At 44.5% G+C, this 20310-nt stretch overlaps 1 protein-coding gene across 1 annotated transcript in view; it reads left to right on the forward strand.

The window, feature by feature from the left end:
- The first annotated feature begins 4101 nt into the window (after positions 1-4101).
- Positions 4102-20310, forward strand: part of LRRC30 (leucine rich repeat containing 30) — an 85116-nt gene continuing 68907 nt past the window's right edge. Inside the window, exon 1 of the mRNA XM_082418736.1 lies at positions 4102-10884. Coding sequence (XP_082274862.1) covers positions 9945-10850 — 906 coding nt within the window. The 5' untranslated portion in view covers positions 4102-9944 and the 3' untranslated portion in view covers positions 10851-10884. The remainder of the gene's footprint in view (positions 10885-20310) is intronic.

Genomic DNA, 20310 nt, shown 5'->3' on the forward strand with positions numbered 1-20310 from the left:
AGATGCTGTTTCCATTTTTCTTTGGATAAATACCCAGAAGTAGAACTGCTGGGTAGTTCTATTTTTAATTTTTTTGAGGAAACTCCAAACTGTTTTCCATAGTGGCTGCACCAGTTTACATTCCCACCAGCAGTACACATGGGTTCTCTTTCCTCCACACCCTGGCCAACATGTCATTTCTTGTCTTGTTGATAACAGCCACTCTAACAGATGTGAGTTTTGATTTGCATTTCCCTGATGGTTAGTGATGTTTGTCTGAGGACGTCTAGCTTCCATTGTTTCATTCACAGCCGACACTCCAGTGAATTCACCTGAATTAAGTTACTGAATATGCATAGATCCTTCTTTTCCTTGGTTAGGACTGCTTTGTCCTTTTCTCCATCATTCTCATTTCTAGCCTTTCACCATCTGCCACTGTTTATTTGTGCTCTTCCTCATTTCCATTTCATAATTTTAAAAAATACTGACTTCTGACCACAGTTTCATACCTCCAAAGCCCTTAACTGTTTTTTTTTAAGCCAGTAAAGAATATTAAAAAATAACATTACCAAATAACGACATAAAATAAAAACCAAATATCAAGAGCTGTCAGGGAAACTAATGAAACATTACAACTTTTCATCCAAACCAGAATGGATCATGGTGGGTGATTTCTCAAATCCAGATCACCTTTCCTTGGTGGCTGGGTCTCTAAAAAGATCACAGAGTCAGGGAAACCCAACTGAAAATGCAAACATCCTTGTGCACAGGGAGAGCTGCAGGGTTAGTGACAGTTATCCAAACAGAGGGGGTTGGAGAGGGGGTCCTTGCGGGAGGGTGGGACTGGGAGGGGCAAGCTCACCTGAAGACCCGGAGGAGAAAGGAAATATGAGAAAGCCTAGAGAAAAGATTTGAAAAGCGATTGAACAAAGGCCAGAAAAGAAGAAGGAGAAGAAGAAGAAGAATGAGGAGGAGGAGGAGAAGGAAGGAGGAGGGGGAGGGAGGAAGGGGGAGGGGGAGGGAGGAAGGGGGAGGGGGAGGGAGGAAGGGGGGAGGGGGAGGGAGGAAGGGGGAGGGGGAGGGAGGAAGGGGGGGAGGGGGAGGGAGGAAGGGGGAGGGGGAGGGGAGAAAGGAAATCAGGGAGTACATTAGGAAAATTAGGTAGTCAACATCAAAGGAATTGAGTCTGCCTCACCTTTTCTAATTCTTCCCTTTCCAATCTGCCTGTGTGTATTTACTATACTACATACCTAGCGTTTCTAGTCCTCTGTCTCTTATTCCATCCAGCATCACTGCTGAGTATCAGACACTTTGGCATCTGCTAGGGCAGCGGCACCAGGATGTGGACCCTGCCCTGAGCAGCAGCCAGAAGGAGGAGGCGGGGATGGGGAAGGGCAGGTGGGAAACTGAAGATGGCATTGCAGGGCCGAATAGACTTCTGACAGTGTAATGGTTTTTATTAACTAATTACAAGGCTGAACATAATCCCAAGAATGACATTTTACAGGTCTAACAGATTCAGCAGTTCTATCAACTAGCTAGACTAGCCCCGATGTCACAATAAAACTCTTCTGTTTACTGAAAGTCTGTAAGAGATTGAGCCCTAGGCGTTTTTCCAAAGAGTAGAATAGACAGTGAAACTAAATGGAAGGGAAAATAAATGGAGAAAAGCAGGGCGTGGGGAGAGAGCAGGAGGGAAAGAACAAAATAGAGAAAGTGCATGGAGTAAATATGAAAAGGACATAGGGTTTGATGACTACTGAGAATAAGAGCTGGAGGGATTTGGGAAGGTTAGCGTCTTTGAAAGTCATTGTAGGAGCACGTCTGCACTCAGAATCAAGTTGACACAGAAGCAGCCTCTTTTCCTACAAGAGTGTTCAAGAAAGATTTTGTCTTCAGCACCTTCAACAAGCTTCATTTGAAATGGCCTAACCACAGTCAAGTCCTTCCGTATAACATCCTGCCAAAAAGTTTCACAACTATCTTTTTGGAGCCAAGTAAATTATTTTTAACCAGTAGACACCAAAGACTCTCTCAAGTAGGTCATCAAACTGAAGTCTGTGTTCTTCCCCTGCTGATTCTAATCTCATAATTCAAAACAGTTGAAAGGTCTAAACTCAACAATGAACATACAAAATGCTTAACAAAAACCTATCTCCTAAAGTGGGGAGGACTCCCCGGTCTCTGGTTTACCGCCTCTGGATTTATAGATAGTTGAACTGAGATTTGGTGCCCTTGAGTGATGGTCTCAGAGCTACACAGCTGATAGCAAAGCGGGGGCTGAACTTGAATCCCAGCATCCGGACTCCTGAGAGCCGCATCTCTCCCCCAGCACACCGCCCTCTCCTAGTGAAGAAATAGTTTCAATCTCCTCTTTTTTCTGCAGCCCCTCTGCTTTCAGGATTCTCCCGAGATTCCATATAAGGTCATAAGAGCAAGACTCGTGCATTGAACAGTCTGAGCTCAGGCACAAAAGTGAAATGTTTTTATTTTCTCCAACTGCTGCCTTTAACTATGCTTTCCCTTTCCTATGGCTTAAACACATCTTGGGTAAATTCCTCAGTTCTTTTGTTCATTTTATGTATTAAAAAATGTCCACTACCATTTAAAACTTCAATTTCTTGTCTTCTTGCCAACCCACCATTGAATGATTCTTACAATTTACTTCACACTGAGAGAGTAATTGCAACTTATTTAATTGTTCATCTTTACCATTTTTGTTTCATATTCCATTACTTAAAAAAAATTTAAACACTTTAATTTGAAATAATTTTGGACAGAGACAAGTTTCAAAATGGTACAAACAATTCCTACATATTCTTAGCCCATAATCCCCCAATGATAATATTTTACTTCTTTGGCTTTATTATTCGGTTTTATATATATATTATATTTTTAAAATACACTTATGTGCACATTTTCCTGACCATTTGAGAGTAAGTTGTAGACATTATGCTTCTTTGCTCCTAAATACTTCAGTGTGTATTTCTTTTTTAAAAATGACATTCTCCTATATAACCATGAAATGATTTTCAAAGCATAAAATTGGCATTGATGCAACACTACGATCTAATCTACAGGCCTTATTCAAATTTCAGAATTATCTTACTAATGTCCTTAAAATAAAATGAGAAAATTAATTTTTTTCTGGTTCAAGATCCAATCAAGCATCACTCATTGCATTTAGTTGTCGTTTCTCTTTTGGCTTCTTTTATCTAGAACAATTCCTTAGTCAGGTGTGGGTGTGTCCGGGGGGAAGGGTGGGATGTAAGACTGCGGTTGTGCCGTGGCCCAGGGTGTGGGGGGAGGGGGGGGAGCGGATGGACCACAGAGGGCTCCGGGAGGGTAGCACCAGGTGCCCTGCTACTCGCTTTGCTAGTGACATCCCATCCATCCTCACTACAGGCCAGTGAGGAGGAAGCATAATCACCATCTACAGACGGGGACGTGGAGGGGCCGCACCTCAGCTGCCTGATGCCCTGCGGCTCCCAGGAGGGTGGGACCAGGACCTTCCTGAGACGGCACCACCAAGGCCTCCTCTGAGAGATGGACTAGACTTGGCTTGTGGGACAAAGCTTTGCTCGAGGAGCTGCTGCCATGGCGGTTAGATCGGGGATTCTGAAAAAGCAAAACACAAAAAACTGAGCTCATAGATACAGAGAACAGAGTGGTGGTTGCCAGAGGTGAGGGTGGGCGACATGGGTGGAGGGGGTCAAAAGGTACAAACCTCCAGTGATGAAATAAATGTCCTGGGGATAAAATGTACACCCTGGTGACTAGAGTTAACGTCGTGTTGCATGTTTGAAAGTTGCTAAAAAGTAGATCTTATAAGTTCTCACCACAAGAAAACAAAATTCTGTAACTATGTGTGGTGATGGGTGTTAACGAGACTCAGTATGGTGATCACGTCACAATATGTACAGATGTTGAATCATGTGGTACACCTGAAAGTAATATAATGTTATATGTCAATTATAGGCCAATAAAAACAATTCTGGATTATGTGATGAGCCCATGCACACAGGACGCGGGTAAACGGAGGGGTGCATTAAACAGACAAATGTCAGAATATAGTAACAGAGAAGCGATTAAAGGCAAACGGGATAATACTACTCAGCCATAAAAAAGAACGAAAGTTTGCCATTTGCAGCAACATGGATGGCCTTGGAGGGCATTATGCTAAGTGAAATGTCAGACAGAAAGACAAATACTGGATGATATCACTTCTATGCGGAATTTTAAAAATTACAACAAACTAGGGAGTATAACAAAAAAGAAACAGACTCACAGATACAGAGAAAAAATTGTGGTTACCCGTGGGGAGAGGGAAGGGGGGAGGGGCAATGTAGGGGGAGGGGAGTAAGAGGTACAAACTATTACATATAAAATAAGCTACAGGGCTTCCCTGGTGGTGCAGTGGTTAAGAATCTGCCTGCCAATGCAGGCGACACAGGTTCAATCCCTGGTCCAGGAAGATCCCACATGCTGTGGAGCAACTAAGCCTGTGCGCCACAACTACTGAGCCTGTGCTCTAGAGCCGGCGAGCCACAACTACTGAGCCCGCAAGCCACAAATACTGAGCCCGTGCGCCTAGAGCCCGTGCTCCGCAACAATAGAAGCCACTGCAATGAGAAGCCTGCACAATGCAACGAAGAGTATCCCCTGCTCGCCACAGCTAGAGAAAGCCCACGCACAGCAACGAAGACCCAACACAGCCAAAAATAAATTTTAAAAATTAAATAAATAAATTTTTTAAAAAGTAAAAATAAAATAAAATAAGCTACAGGGATATCTTGTACAACATGGGGAATATAGCCAGTATTTTATAACAACTATAAATGGAGTATAACATTTTAAAATTATGAATCACTATGTCGTACATCTGTAACTTACATAATATTGTATATCAACTATACATCAATCAATCAATAAAAACAGCACACAAATAAACAAACAGGAAAGTCAGGTGCCTTCTCTGTTGTTTTATTTTCTCACATCAGATTTCCATCAGCACCCAGATGTTTGTTCATTTCAGTGAGCATTTATTGAGCACCTACTGTGTCCTCAGAATTGTTTCAGGGATCTGGGGAGATAAGGAGCCTGAAATCTAACTGAGCTGAAGGAACAGACTGAGACTGAACAAACCTGCGGATAAGTGAGTTTGGAAGAGGAGCCGGACTTTGAGGGAAAGCAGTTGCGCTTGGATCTACCCCAGGACCCCCCTGCTCACCAGGAGAGCATGCTGTGCCCTGGAAAGAGCTGATTGTCAGCACAGCTTGGCTAAGAGGAAGGTCCAGGAGAGGAAAAGACGAGGCTCGCCCTGCACGGATGAAGTTCCTGTCACTCAAGCCCCGGGGCAGCCGTGGAATTGGCCGTCTTTCCTGTGCTCTGTCTAGCATCTATTCATGGGCTACCTATGGAGATGGGTCCTATGCATTTTATGTGTATTAAGCCATTTAATTCTCACAGCACCCTTATAAAATACTGTGATTATCTCCACTCGACATATGAAGAAATGGAAATACATACAAGCGAAGTACCTTGCCCCGGTTCACATGGCCTTTCAGTAATAAATCTAGGATGACAACCCAAGATGCTCAGCCCTGGCAACCAGGGCTCACGACATTGACCACCAGGCTGGGCTGTCTCTCACTGCAGTGGCTCTGAGCTGGCAGGCGGGGGCATGCTCTAATCAGAGTAGTAATAAACCACTTTACTAAGAAGAAAAGCTGTGCAGAGGGATGCTGGCTAGTCACATGGTAGAAAGAGAACAGGATTTAGATCAGAAGACCAGGTGTTGATTGAACTCTGATACTAACTAGTTATATGTCAGTTAACCCCACTGACTCTCAGCTTCCTCATATTTAACCTAAGGTTGGCAATATCTACCTCACGAGTCTTCTGAATATCAGGTAGACTGTATAACTGTGTCTAAAACAGCTCCTGGCACTAAGTAAATACTCGGTAAACAGAAGGTGAGTGAAAGATCAGTGAGAGACGCTTCATAGACACAGGTCTGATTGCCCTTGACGAGAGTGTGAAGTTCATGAACAAGGAAGAATAAGCGTCAAACGTGTGGGGATGTTCAGTGAATGAATCTAGGGGTGTCTGTGGGGGGAAGACGGGTGGTCTATGTGTATAATAGCTGCCATTCATGGGGCAACTGTCATTTACTGAGGTCACCATGAACCTTCAATGTACCATTAATAACCATGAATTAAGGCATTTTGTTATGTACTTTGGGTTTCGCCATTACATACATTTTACAGATGCTTAAGCAGGGACTGTTCTGAGACATGGTGGTCCAGCCACCGTGCAGATGTCTGTGAAACCTAGCAACAGGCAGGGCTTGCTGCAAAGATGTGGCCAGCTTAGCCCCAGAGCTCCTGCCTCCAGCTATGCTATTGAGGAAACCTGGGCTAAAACAGATGAAAAGAAATTTTTTTTGGTACAAGAAAATACATTGAAGTAGATATGTATAGGAAAAAGCTCGAAATTTACATATGCAAAACATTAACTGAATTGTCTCCATACTTTTCTATACTTTCTATTTTAAAAACTTTAAGTCAATGAAATGGTTATTTTAACAAACGGTTGAAACGGGCACATTTCTTTCTTCCAAAATTAACAGACATGATCTGTAGACATAAGCTGAAAAGCCATAGTGACAATAAAGAGATTTTCAATGGATGTTCCATTCGTGTAAATTCAGGAGAAGCTCTGGATGTTTTCATAACCTACTATTTTATACTCTCCTCGTTTCAGTTGTATTTTACTTAGGGTTAAAGAAATAAGAAATGTTGATTTTCATATGTTGAACAAGAATCACTTGGAATATATAACAATGTAGTTAACATGGTAGGCTTATTAAATATGTTTCTATAATTCTATAACTTCTTTAGGTTTTAAAGACAGTCAAATTACTTACATGCCCTGGAATTTCAAAAACCTGTCAACAATGCAGCCCTCTGAGGCTTATGCCAAACTGAAATCCACTCAGCCTCAAAGAGTCTCTTTTGGCAAAAATTGGATGTGTAGGCTTAATAGTAAGTCCCAAAGCCCCACAGCATTTCCTGTTACTGTTTATTCCCCAGGGACCAAACTTAATGCGAGGAAAATAAAAGCTGCCTTGGGTTTTGCCTGCTTTCACCAGAAAGCCTTAAGTCTGACTTGCATTTCCCTACAATGGTCTCACTTGTAGTGAGAATCTTGACTCGCAGGGTAGGAAGGGGCTCCGGGAAATCACCGCCCACAAGTGGCCCACATCATAGACAGGACACAACCCAGACACTATGGCCATCCCCTCCGTGAACCTGCTCTGACTGGAGCTCGGACTGGATCACCATGGTTAATAAGAGGTATCATCCATGTTTCAAAAACTTAGAAGAAACAGTCAGCTATCCACACAACTCGTCCATTTGATACATGAGAATCTCGCTAAAGAACTGAACTATTTTGGGGAGGGGATTAAATCCATTATGCCAAAGTCTTCAGGAATGGTATTTTAACTTTGGCTTCTCCTAGTTGTGTTGGGGGAGAGAAAGTAGGGTTAATGCCTAATTATGTAGTTATTTCTATTATGTGGTTACATAGTCATTTCTTTACCTATGTTCTCTCCAGACCTACTCCATAGAAACTTGAAAACAGAAAACCATATCCTAGCCACAGTTATTCCAGCTCTGTATACGTTTAAGCCCAGAGTTTTCTTATGGTTCCAGCCAGGGCTGTTGAGTCAGACTAACTGGGTTTGAATTCTGGTCCTGCCATTGAGTAGATACTTGAACTTGGGCGAGTGACTTGATCTTGCATTAGTAACTTGACCTCTCTCTGGCTTCCTTTACCTCATATTAAAATGGAGATAATTTTAATATTCATCTTCTATGTAAAGTGCCTAGTGCAGTGCATTTCACACAGTAAATATTCGATTAATATTGGCTATTGATAAGTGCTCAAAAAGTATTTATTGGAAAGAATGTATTAAGGGGAAAGAGAGAGAATTGTCACAAAGAAGAAAGCCATGACTCTTTCTCAAACCATCCCAGCTCCTGCTGGTCCTCACATTTCAGATATTCTAGCATAATTTCTCAGGCTCATGCAAGCAGCAGAATTCTATTGTCACATGAAATTTACATATATAAGGTGTGATCTGCTCCAAAAACCTAGGGCACAAATTTAGTCACGTTACTCCCCCACCACCGTCCCCAATTAATACCTATGGTATACTCAAATATACCATAAAAAAAGTCTAGAGTGTCCACCTTTGTCCAGGAGTGCCTGGGGCTTACTCAGTTGAAAGGGGTCAGAGCGCGCTCAAATGCCAAGTGGGGCAGAAATGGCCTGGCATTGTCTTACACCTCCTGCTGCTCTGCCACAGTGGATGGGCCTGCAGCTTCCCCCGGGGCGGCACCCAGCCAGAGCCCAGCTCAAGGTCCTGGCTTGGTGATGACCACAGTCACAGGACCAGCACTGCTGTCCAGGAGGCCCAACTGCTATGCCAGGGCCGTGCCAGCAAAAGCTGCAGGCCTGCGGGCCAAGCCAGCCCTCGCAAAGCCCATATGCCCTTTTCTCAGAGCCTGGGCCATCAACCTCGATATCTCTTCTCCCCTTAACCACAACTTATTTTTAGGATTTTTTCACCTATGCAGGTGTGTCCGCCTGTGCCCCAGCTGGGTGAGTTTGCCAGGGACGTCACACAAAGCTCCATAGACTTGGCCGGGCGGGGTGGGGGACGGAGCTTAAACAGCAGAAATTTATTTTCCACAATTCTGGACGCTGCAAATCTAAGAGAAGGTGTTGGCAGGTAGGTTGCTTCTGAGGCTTCTCTCCTTGGCTTGCAGACGGCCGTCCTCTTCCTGTGTCCTCATGTGGCCTTGTCTCCAAACACGGTCACATTCTGAGTTACTGGAAGTTAGAATTTCATCGTTGGAAATTTGGGAGTGGGGGCACAGTTCAGCCCATGACACCAACAACTGACTCTACCTACCTAGGGTATAAGTTAACTTGTTCAGTGAGAGAGATGGAGAGAGAGAGATGGAGAGAGGTGTGTACCCAGGGAGGCCTCTTCAGACTACTTTCCAGGACAGTAGGCACCGTGCTTTCCTTACTAAGTGGCCGGTCAAGGGCTGTCCAAACATTTACAGAGCACCTAACCAAACCCAGGAGCTCTCTGCAGAACAGAGGACCCCAGAGCTTCTCTGGGAGAAAATGGGAGTGCGGTCAAGACCCCTTCACCCTCTCTTCAAGGAGTCACCTCTGACCAGCACTGTGTAAAACCCTGTTCTGGAGGATTCCAGGTGTCCGGGCTCCTTCTGTTACTTTTTCACAACGACATGACTCACCGCGGTTTGAATCGGTGTGCATGTTACGTCTGCAGATCCTTAACTTTGGGAACGTGACTCTGCGACTCACATTCAGCCCAGCTCCGCTCCGCGGTCCGGATAAGCCTGAGACCTGCAGACACCCTGGCTTTATTTTTCCCCTTGGCTTCTTTTCGGAGATGGGCTGGTTAATCGCCCTGCTCAGCTGTGACACCCAGAAAAGCGGAGACAGGAAAGTCAGACACGGCCTCCCCTTGACCTGTTTGCACACACCAGGCCAATAAAGTGCGGGCAGAATGACAGTGACAGCTGCCCCGTGGTGTTGAGAGGGACTCGAGAGGTTCAGTTCTGCAGCCTCAGGGACAAGGGTATCATTACAGCCCGGCTGCTCCCAGAGAAGCCACTTCAACCCAGCCTGGAAGACGGGCGGCTCTCGGGGGCGCGGCTAGACATCTGGGACCCCGAGGACCAGGCATCTGGGACCCTGAGAGCCGGGGATCTGGGACCTCCCCCCAAGTCCTACTCCACCTGCAGCACCACCACCGGCCGCAGCTCCCATCACCCGATCGGCTCCCTGCCGGGCTTCAGCAGCGGGCCGGGAGCCCAGCCCCACCTGCGGCGACAGAGGAGCACGAGGAAAGCAGGTAAATGGGGGCCAGGCAGTCTGTTGCCCGCTGCAAGGACAAGGGCCCCCCGGGGCGGAGGGTCCTGCGGGGGAGGCAGAAGTTCTCCCCGTGGGACGATGCTCTGCTCTCGGGGAGGGACCCGCGGTGTCTGCTGAAGCGCGGCCTGCGGCACGTCAGTTTCAGCCTGGTCACCAAGGGCATGACGGATGCTCCCGACTTCCTGTGGAGCCTGTCAGAGGTGCAGAAACTCAACCTGTCCCACAACCAGCTCCGGGTCCTCCCGCCTGAGGTGGGGAAGCTGACACGGCTGGTGGTCTTGAACTTGTGCGGGAACCGCCTGAAGACCCTGCCCCGGGAGGTCAGCCTCCTCCAGAGCCTCAAGGTCCTATTTGTGCACATGAACTGCCTGACGGAGCTGCCGGCGGAGCTGAGCGCCTGCCGGAACCTGGAGGTCCTGAGCCTGTCGCACAACTTCCTGTCCCAGCTCCCCGCCAGCCTCGCCGACCTCTCCCGGCTGCGCAAGCTGAACCTCAGCCACAACCGCTTTGCCCACATCCCCGTCTGCGTGTTCTCGCTCAGGGAGCTCGACTTCCTGCACGTGGGCTCCAACCGCCTGGAGAACATCGCCGAGAGCATCCAGTGCCTGGTCAGCCTGCAGATCTTCATTGCCGAGAGTAACAACATCCACGCCTTCCCCCGCTCCCTCTGCCTGCTCACGAGGCTGGAGCTGCTGAACTTGAACAACAATGACATCCAGACCCTCCCCGAGGAACTCTACCTGCTGTGCAGACTGGCCAGGATCGCTTGGAACCCCATGGACAAAGGGCTTCACATTTCCCACAACCCTTTATCCAAACCTCTGCCGGAGCTGCTGGAGGGGGGTCTGGAGATGCTCTTTAGTTACCTGAAGGACAAAAAACACACCTGACGTGGGCGCCGGAGACAGAGACAGACTCAGCCGGGTAATTTCCTGGTCTAAACCTTCTCCTCTTCCTGTTTCTGTGGGTCGATGCTTGTGCTATTCTTTGCTAAATCACACTGAACGCCCTTTCTAAGGAGGTGTTTGCTTTTAGCTCTGTATGTTCTTAATAACCCGCATAATACTATGTTCATCTCCTTCTAAACATTAATTGAAAGAGGACTTGGGTTTTCCCCCAAGAGGAATAATTCTGATTCTTCTGGGGAGCGGTGGGATTCAGCCTTTGGAAGGGAGAACAGCTGGTCTGATTCAAAGTCAATCAAAAGTGAAATATTTGCTAAGTACGTGCAGTGGGCCAGGTACGATATAGGAGGCATTGACACCATCTGGTTTCAGCCCCTGAATTGGCCACGTGCAGCTGGGTAGCAATGGCAAGACATGCTGCCACCTCAGCCGCCATCAATCATCACTTGGGACCAAAGAGCAAGCTGGGGCCCTGCCCTCCCGGCAATGACCAAATCAGCCAGAGCTTCCCCACGAGTCCGGGGGGAAACAACCACAGGAACTTTGCCTCCAGAATGACCGTTCGGTAACAATCCAGGCGCTCATGCTGACGTCTGGTGGTGAGTGACGGGGGTACAGCGTGATGGCTTTCAGAGAATAAATACAAACCAAAGCTAACATTCAGTGTCCACCTTCTTTCCCAATCCTCCTCTTGCACTCGCGGTCACATCCTTGAGCTTTTCTAGAGACGCTTGCCAGTGGTCACATTATCCTTTAATAATTTCATTATTCCTCCCTTACTACATTTGCCTTCTCAGAGATAAGCTCATAATAGGGGAAAAAATGGCCAAAAGGCAGGAAAGAGGAGGTGAGGCAAAGACAGGCCACCCAAAAAAGTCATTACCTTTTTCACATTCAGAGAAGGGTGATATTTGCCACTTGGCTTTCCCATATGGACATTTAAAAATGAGTTGAGCAACATGCAAAACTCTTTAGACAAAAGGATCTGTAAAAATACGGTTTTGTTTTGTTTTTAATTCTAAGAGTACACAGCTGCCAGTTAAACGCAGAATCAGGATGAGGAATTACAGAGCTCCTGCCACGAGAGTCACTGAACCTCGCTGTTGTCACAGCAGCCAAGAGCCCCTGAGACATCACTATGTGGTGACAGTTCAAGAATTAGAATGAAAAAGTGGCAGTGAACCTACAGTACCTTCAGATCAGGGGAAGTCCAAGCATTTGGGTTTCTTGGCACGTTTGTCTACAGGACACAGCAAACAATAGCAAGACAGGAATGGGGGTTGCTGCTAGGATTTATCTAACTTCTTACTACGCTTAGTTTAATTCAGTTAAATTTATATTTATTAGCACCTTCCCTGGGCAAGGACCTCGAGAGGAATAATGTTCAGCTCCTTCTACCAAGGAGCTCAAAGTCTGGTGAAAGAGACAGACCCACCTGGGTTTCCACAATGTAGCAAGTTGTGATCCCCATGAAAGAGAAATTAAAGCAAAGGACTGAAGCAAAGATAACACACTAGATGGCGTAGAGCAGACTGAGCCCTGGGTTTCAGAAACCAAAGGACATGATCCGTATGAATCAGTCAAACCCCCATTCTAGCAGTCATCTCACCCTAATTCCCCCTCTGCCTTCACCCCATGTGGGGAAGGGCAACAAAGCCTGGGGCAGTGGGTGGCTCATTCTCAGGTTCAGACTTAGGCAGCTTTAGTATGGGGGACTGCCGTCTTACATCTTCTAAGAGCTGCTCAAGGCTGGGGGGGGTGGTCCATGTAACTTATTCACAGGACAAGTGATTTTTCCAACAGACCCCAACATCAATTTCCCATCCAGCAAAGAAGGAAGCCAATTCCTGCCTTTACCATCAGACACCATCGTTCCATGAGCACCTTAGTGCGTGAGCTCTTGTGTTGAACCACTGCAAACAGATCTTACCAGTGTCACTGGGAGGCAACTGCAGTCCCCTCCACATGCCCCTCCAGCGGCAACCGGAGACCTGCTTATCCCCGCCAGGCACACACAGGCACACTCAGTAACCACACCCACGTTTGCTTGCTGGAGCCAAGACTATTTAAAGACATCAGAGGAATTCTTCCTTGACCTCATGACTCAGTGGGAAATTGTGGGACACACCTTCCTCTGCAGAGCAGGACTGAGGCTGGAGCTGGAGCCCATATATGCAGCTGTCACACAAACACCACTTGTGCCAGGATCACGCTCATGGTGTCTGCTGCTGAAGACCCACTTGGGCTCATGCTGAAGTTCCATGACCTTGCTCTGGCGGAGAGGCAGGCTGGAACACCACCATCACGTTTTTCCTGCTGAGCAATCATTTTATTTCCTCTCCTCGCTTTTTCAGTCACTTGATACCTCACGGTAACTCTACTCCAGGGAAAGAACGTAACCATACTTTGAAGGTGACCCAAGAGCTTATTATACTTCTTGAGAAAAGAGTGCTATCGATGTGGTTGCCAGCATCTATCGGTGCCTTTCAGAGTATAGAAGCGAGGTTTTCTTTGTTAAAGCTCGGCATTGAGGACATCATAAAAGTAATTGCGGTTGCCTGATGAGCTTTAGATATTGATTCTTTGTGAATGCTCCTTTTTATCGATACAGGGAAGTGCTGAGCAAAAACCCGGCTAACGTGCTTGGTTATTCAAAACATGAATGTGGAGGGAATTTGATACAACCCTGGGTGTCTGCTCTCAAATCCTACAGTTTGCTGACGGGCTGTGAAATGCTTCCTGCTTATCTTTTGTAGTTCTGATACTGCCACATTCAAATAACTCCCAGGTATTTCTAAGGCTTCCAAATCAAAGCATTGAGACTCACTGCATTGGCTGAAGAGTACGTTTAGCAAAAGAATACGAGCTAACTGGGTGCTTGATGTGGGGAGCTGGCCATTCACATCCTGAAGATGGGGTGGTTTGCATGTCACTGGGCCCTCTGTAAGGAAGGATCTCAGTGGTGTGTTCAGAGACACCTTTCGAAGCAGCTTACAAGCATACAATTAAGAAATCCTCTGTTCCTAGGAAAGGAAGACAGCTTTGAAAAGACACATCTGTTCAAGGAATAATACCGCTAAATGCATAAAGCTGCTGCACATTAGAAAGAAGAGTGTCGTCATTAGTTACTTGTTGACTTAATAAATGGTTAATAGGAGAAATGGGCTCCATTCTCAGGCTTTAGTTAATGCACTGCGTCTCTACATTAACCAGAGAGACAATCAGGGTGCACGTGTGCTTCACAACCAGGCATGCCTGCAAAGAGATGGAGAGGGAAAGCTGTCATTATTTGCAGAGATACTTTAGACCCTTTTCCTGTGGGAATGGATTATTGCATTTTAAAATTCCATTTCCTATGCCTCAAAGCACAGACTGAGTAGGCATGTGGCTGGCTATGCCCTACACGCAGAGGAAGATGAAAGCACTGTGGGCTTGGTCACTGGAAGATGATGCAGGTATCAACATCCTCAGATGACCAGGGTGAGTGAGGCTCGAAGCTGGGCTCGGGTGCCCCTCATCAGTAACATACATCGGTGAGGGAGAGTCTGGACAAAGTCACTGAGATTCTGTTACAAACAGGGAAAAACAGAAGATGGGTTCAGGAAATGGTCTTTTTTAAAAAAGCAAACATTAAATCTGTTAGATTTAGCTAATAGGAAGGCACTACTCCATGACTCCATCAATACCTCCTGAAGTATCCACATGTGCTCTATCTTCTTATCCCACCAAAGAATTATTTTCAGCACTGTGTGAGATATAGAGAAACACAAAATCCCCGGCCTAGATTAAATGCGCAACTAAGTACTGGTACCCGTGATGTAATTATAATTAATCCAAGAGCATAAAAATACAACTTTTCATAGATTTTAAGAAAATGAAACAAAATTCAGAGGAACGTGAAAGCTATCATAAACAATAATGGGAACAATCTTGACCTTGTTGAGAAAAGAACTTTTTATGAGTGTTCCTTTGATGGTACCCATCAAGTTATATGTTGAATCCAAAGCATTACTAATTTAAAAAAATGACAGCATAGTAATAAAAGGGAAGCAGAGAAGGCTCATAATGAATTTGTAAGAGCTTGGGCGTCATTAGGCGAGCATAACTGAAAGCTATTAGCATCAAGCTTGCTATGCAGATTTTTTTTTAACATCTTTATTAGAGTATAATTGCTTGATCAGATTTTTTTGGTAGTGTCGTAGGAATCTATTTGCAAGGAGAGAGCTTATCTCCCATTGCTTAAACTTACTTCTCTTTTTTTTTAACTTTTTATTTTATATTGGAGTATAGCCGATTAACAATGTTGTGATAGTTTCAGGTACACAGCAAAGAGACTCAGCCATACATATACATGTATGCATTCTCCCTCAAACTCCTACTGTATAGGACAGGGAACTCTGCTCAATGTTATGTGGCAGCCTGGATGGGAGGGGAGTTTAAACTTACTTCTTATTTCAGAACAGGACAGAAAATGAAAGTGAACTTGAGTCCATCAGGAAAGTGTCAAAGTATTTCTGGACACTCTGGAGAGAAGCATACATTATGAAATTTACAGTACTACTGGCTTCTGCAGAATGAGCTAGAGCAGCCTATGGAACATCATAGAGTCCCCCATATTCTTTGGTCTTCAGCGACTTGAGTTCCCCAGAAGAGCCAGGACATGCCACTGGGGGCAAATCCACATTCCAGCCTCAGTGGCTCCTCTGGTGCTGCGGATTCTCTGATTGCAAAGCCACTGGAATTTGTCTTCTTGGCTGACTTGGATCTTCGCATGCAGCATAGGGAAGAGATTCAATCATAATGCATCCAATGAATAGAGAAGAAAGTGAACGAGTATGTACAGGTGACTTCACCTGTCCAGGCCTCAGTTTTCTATAAAGTGAGGCGACTGAATTCACTTTAAAGTAAACTCACTTTAAGCTTTTTTTAGCTTTGAAATTCAGACTGTATTTTTTTTTCTTTGTCTTCCCCTTGTCTAATGCCTCAGTAAATAGCTACCTGAGATAAGAATTGTTGTGATGACTCAAGAAAAGCCAAAAACATTGATGAAATGGGTCAAGATCACTACCTCCTTGCAGTACCATTAAAAAGTATAATTTAATTTTGGTTGACTTTCAAAAATATGAAAAGAGCTAAGCCTTTATTCAGGGTGAGTCTAGGAGTTTGCAGACCTCTAGATTGTCTGGATTCCATCTCTAACTTTTTATTGGATTGGAGGCTCAGAGGGAATATTTCTCTTTGGCTTTGTTGATTGAAAGATTTGAAGCCCCTTTTACGTTTCTGGAAGAGAAGGAATTCCTAATTATCTGTTTCCCATTAAAAAAAAGAACGAATTGGATTTGATGAAATAATATCATTTGGGTATGCAGAGCTGAAATCTTTTATAAAAGAGAAAGCATAATGTGTTCCAAAGCTTGAGTTGAACTCTTGTGAGTCATGGCTTCTCTACGTCTCAGTCCAAATACATATGTGAGTCAAACTTGAATTTTGCTATAAATTTTCCAAAGCAACTCCTGCAGGTGGGCACGCAGAAAGCTGCAAAACAACTCTTCCTTTGGTTTCTTTGATTCTTAATAAAATTGCTCCTCTCTCTGCCTCTACTGGTTTAATCAAAGCCACAAATGGGTGATATTTACAGTGTGGAAATTAGAAATTAATGACTGTAATTTGGTTTTTGACTACCCTTCCTTCTAGAAGGGCAAATTACAGTTGTGTTGGATAAGAAGTCCTGAATAATTTTGTTGCCATAAGTACTTTGAAAATTCAAAGGATGGTTCTGGTATTATCCTCCTCAGCCAAGGTTTATGAGTGAAGGTTCAGGAATATTTTCACTCTGGAAATCACAGGAGTAGTGTAAACTAAGAATCTAGCAAGAAGGATAAATGTCTGCTTTATGTTTTATTGTTTTATACTTTCTTCTTCTCATGATTAAATGTCTATGGTAAATAATCAAGAAATCTGTTTAATCTCTCAGAAATGTATATGTTTGTTATAGAAAATTTTAATTGTTCAACTAATCATGTAATATGTTGGTTATAGAATAACTGAGTTGACCCACTTAGTTTGTACATGAACTTGCCAGGGTCTCACGGATTCATCCACTACTGTCATTTTAGCTGGCTTGCTTCTGTGGCTGAAGAGGGAATGTAATCCTTTCTGATCAGAATGAACAGGTTCCTTTTTTTCTGCCACTGAGGTTGGGTCCTTCATGGTCATCATCTATTGTGCAAAGACCAAGGATGCATTTGACAAAACCACACGGCATGTGTGCAGTAAAGGTCTGACTCAGCAGTTCTTGGGTGTTGAAACTCTGTACATTTCAAAGAAAGGTCTGGCCTTTGACCAACTCCTGGGAAATAACCTCTAAGCTTTTGGGCTACCCTGTCTGATAAGGGCATCTTTGTTTACCGGGGACCATGGGTCACACCAGACAGTCTGGGCTCACAGTGTGATTTATGGTGAGGTCTTGGGAACACAACAGCTGTGTAACCTCTGGAGCGGCTGGGAACCGAGGTACTAAGGTCAGCCATGGGGAGCTCCATGCCTCCAAGACACACTCCCAACAAAAACCCTGGACACCAAGGCTCAGGTGAGCCTCCCTGGTTGGCAATACTCCATACACATCACATATCATTGCTGGGAGAATTAAGCAATGATCATCAAATTACTCCATTAGGAGAGGACAATGGGAAGCTGTGCCTGATCTCTCCTGGGCTCTGCCTGGATGCACTCCTTTTATCTTTGCTGATTTTAACTTGTGTCCTTTCGCTGTAATAAACCATAATCATGAATATGAGAGATTTTCTGAATTTTATGAGTCCTTCTAGCAAATTGTTGAACCTGAGGCTGCTCTTGTGGACTCCAAAAAGCATGAGCTAAAAAGTAGACTTTATTAAGAAAGCAAGAGAATGGATGAAGAAGATGTGGTACATATATACAATGGAATATTACTCAGCCATAAAAAGGAATGAAATTGGGTAATTTGTAGAGAGGTGGATGGACCTAGAGTCTGTCATACAGAGTGAAGTAAGTCAGAAAGAGAAAAACAAATATCATATATTCACACATATATGTGGAATCTAGAAAAATGTTCCAGATGAACCTATTTGCAGGGCAAGAATAGAGACGCAGACATAGAGAACGGATGGGTGGACACAGCAGGGGAAGGGGAGGGTGGGATGAATTGAGAGATTAGGTTTGACAAGTACACTACCATGTGTAAAATAGAAAGCTAGTGGGAACCTGCTGTATTGCACAGGGAGCTCAGCTCGGTGCTCTATGATGACCTAGATGAGTGGGATGGTAGGGCGAGGGAGGTCCGAGAGAGGGGATCTATATATATACATATAGCTGATTCACTTCATTGTACAGCAGAAACTAACTCAACATTGTAAAGCAATTATACTCTAAAAAAAAAAAAAAAAGAATACTTGCTGGAAAACAAAGCAAGAAAAGGTAAGTGGGAGGTCCTCACATTCCCCCTCCATGCCAGCCACATGTGGGGTCTGCCCTCCTGGGAGATAACTCACCTGCCGTATAGTTCCTTCTTTTTATAGGGAAATCCTGAGCACAATACCCAGACACCTTTGGTGTCTGCCTGTCTGGTTTTGATTCTGGGAGTTGTCTAAGAAAGCCAGCTGCAGAGCACCCCAAATTTGGGGGCATGCTGGATTTGTCACAAGGGATGGATGTCACGAGTCCCAGAGAAGACAACCTGGGGTACCATTCCCTCCTCCGCTCCCACTCACTCCAAGCAGCCCGGTGGGAGCTGCCACATCATTTTGGACATTCTTGTTCCTCACACAAACTTCTGAGAATCTATTAGGCATATCACAATTTCCCCCCAGGTGGAATAATTCTACTCTATTCGGAAGTCATTTATAGGTCCATCTCAGTTATTCAGGATATAGCTAAGATCCCAGAGTTAACATCATACATTTTACTCATTTATTCATAGGTAAGAGCTTTAAGCCATAAGAATAATGAATGAATGAATGAATCCATCCATCCATCCACCCATATTATGTTATATAATGATAAATGTATGGAAGAAAAATAAAGCAGTGAGAGGCAATATGGCGGGAAAGGTATTTGTTACAAGGTGGTTGGGAAAGTTGCCAACAGCATCCTGTTGGAACAGAGAGACCTGTAGAAAGTGAGGGACATAGTCACGTAGGTATTGTAGGAGAAAATATTCCAAACAGAAGAGAAAGCCTATGGAAAGATAGAGTGTGTTTGGCATGTCCATGGACTGAGGTGGGTGCAGGGGAGGGCACTGAGGTCACTTTGGTGTCAGGATGGCTCATGGACAGATTTGGGCCGTTGGAAGGACTTCGGATTTCGCTCTGAGTGAGGTGGGATGCCATTGGAGGTTTTAAGTAGAGAAGAAGCACATACTAACTTACATTTTAGAGGCATTACTTTGACTACTGTTGAGAATAGACTGTAGGGGCAAGAATAAAGCATGGAGACTAGTTAGGAATCTGTTGCAGTATTTCAAGTGACAGGTGATGGTGGCTTGAACCAGGGCAGAAGTGGTGGAGGTGATCTTACTGTGGAGATACTTTGATAATAGCAGTAGCAGAAATTGCTGATGAATTGGATATGAGGAGAGAGAGAGAGAGAGAGAGAGAGAGGTACAGAATAACCTCAATGGGTTTGACTTTAGCAACTGGAAGAGTAGAATTGTCATTTACTGAGAGAGGAAGGGTTTAAGAGGGATCAACATGCTAATTTTGAGATGATTAATAGATTTTCAAATGGGTCTGCTAAGTAGGCACTTAGATAAAGAAAATAGGGTTCAGGGAGAAGTGTCCATTGGAGATATAAATTTAGGAATCACCAGCAAAACACACAGGAAGAAGTTAGGAAAAAATGTATCTATTGTGAAGGGCTTCAATCAAAATCGGTGATTCTTTTTCCTTAAGTTTTGGTACTCAAAGTGCTATGCTCAGTAAGCTGGAAAATTCCATGTTTGGTGATGCTTGTTTTTTCCAGGTGCTGGATAAATAGGATGTTACTATATCTAGATCTCAGAGCTGTATTTGTGAAAACCCTTGAAATTATTGGTTAACAGGAAGAGAGGCTTTTTCTAGTCACATAGAAATTAGAGCACAGAAAGGCAAGTTCCGAGTGGACACTGATACCCCATTTGCCTTCCTTCTGCTAAATTACCATCCACACTGTCCTACCTGGCAGGTGATTTTAGTCAGTCATCAAGTAGACAAATATGTTGGTATTGCTCAAGATTCACCGAAACACAGTTGGAAAAGCCTCAATTTGTCTTTCTTCACCCTTTTTCCTTCTCTGTGTGTTTTAATTTGTTTAGATCTTAAGGAACATGATTAAGATTGTTTAAAACAAGGGAGAGGGGGAGCAAACTCAACACTTGCATTAGATTTTCTCTCCAAACTTTGGAAATGAAATTTTTACTCCAATCTATCAT

Source organism: Balaenoptera physalus (genome assembly GCF_965194825.1).
Source record: "Balaenoptera physalus genome assembly, chromosome: 12".
NCBI lineage: Eukaryota > Metazoa > Chordata > Mammalia > Artiodactyla > Balaenopteridae > Balaenoptera > Balaenoptera physalus.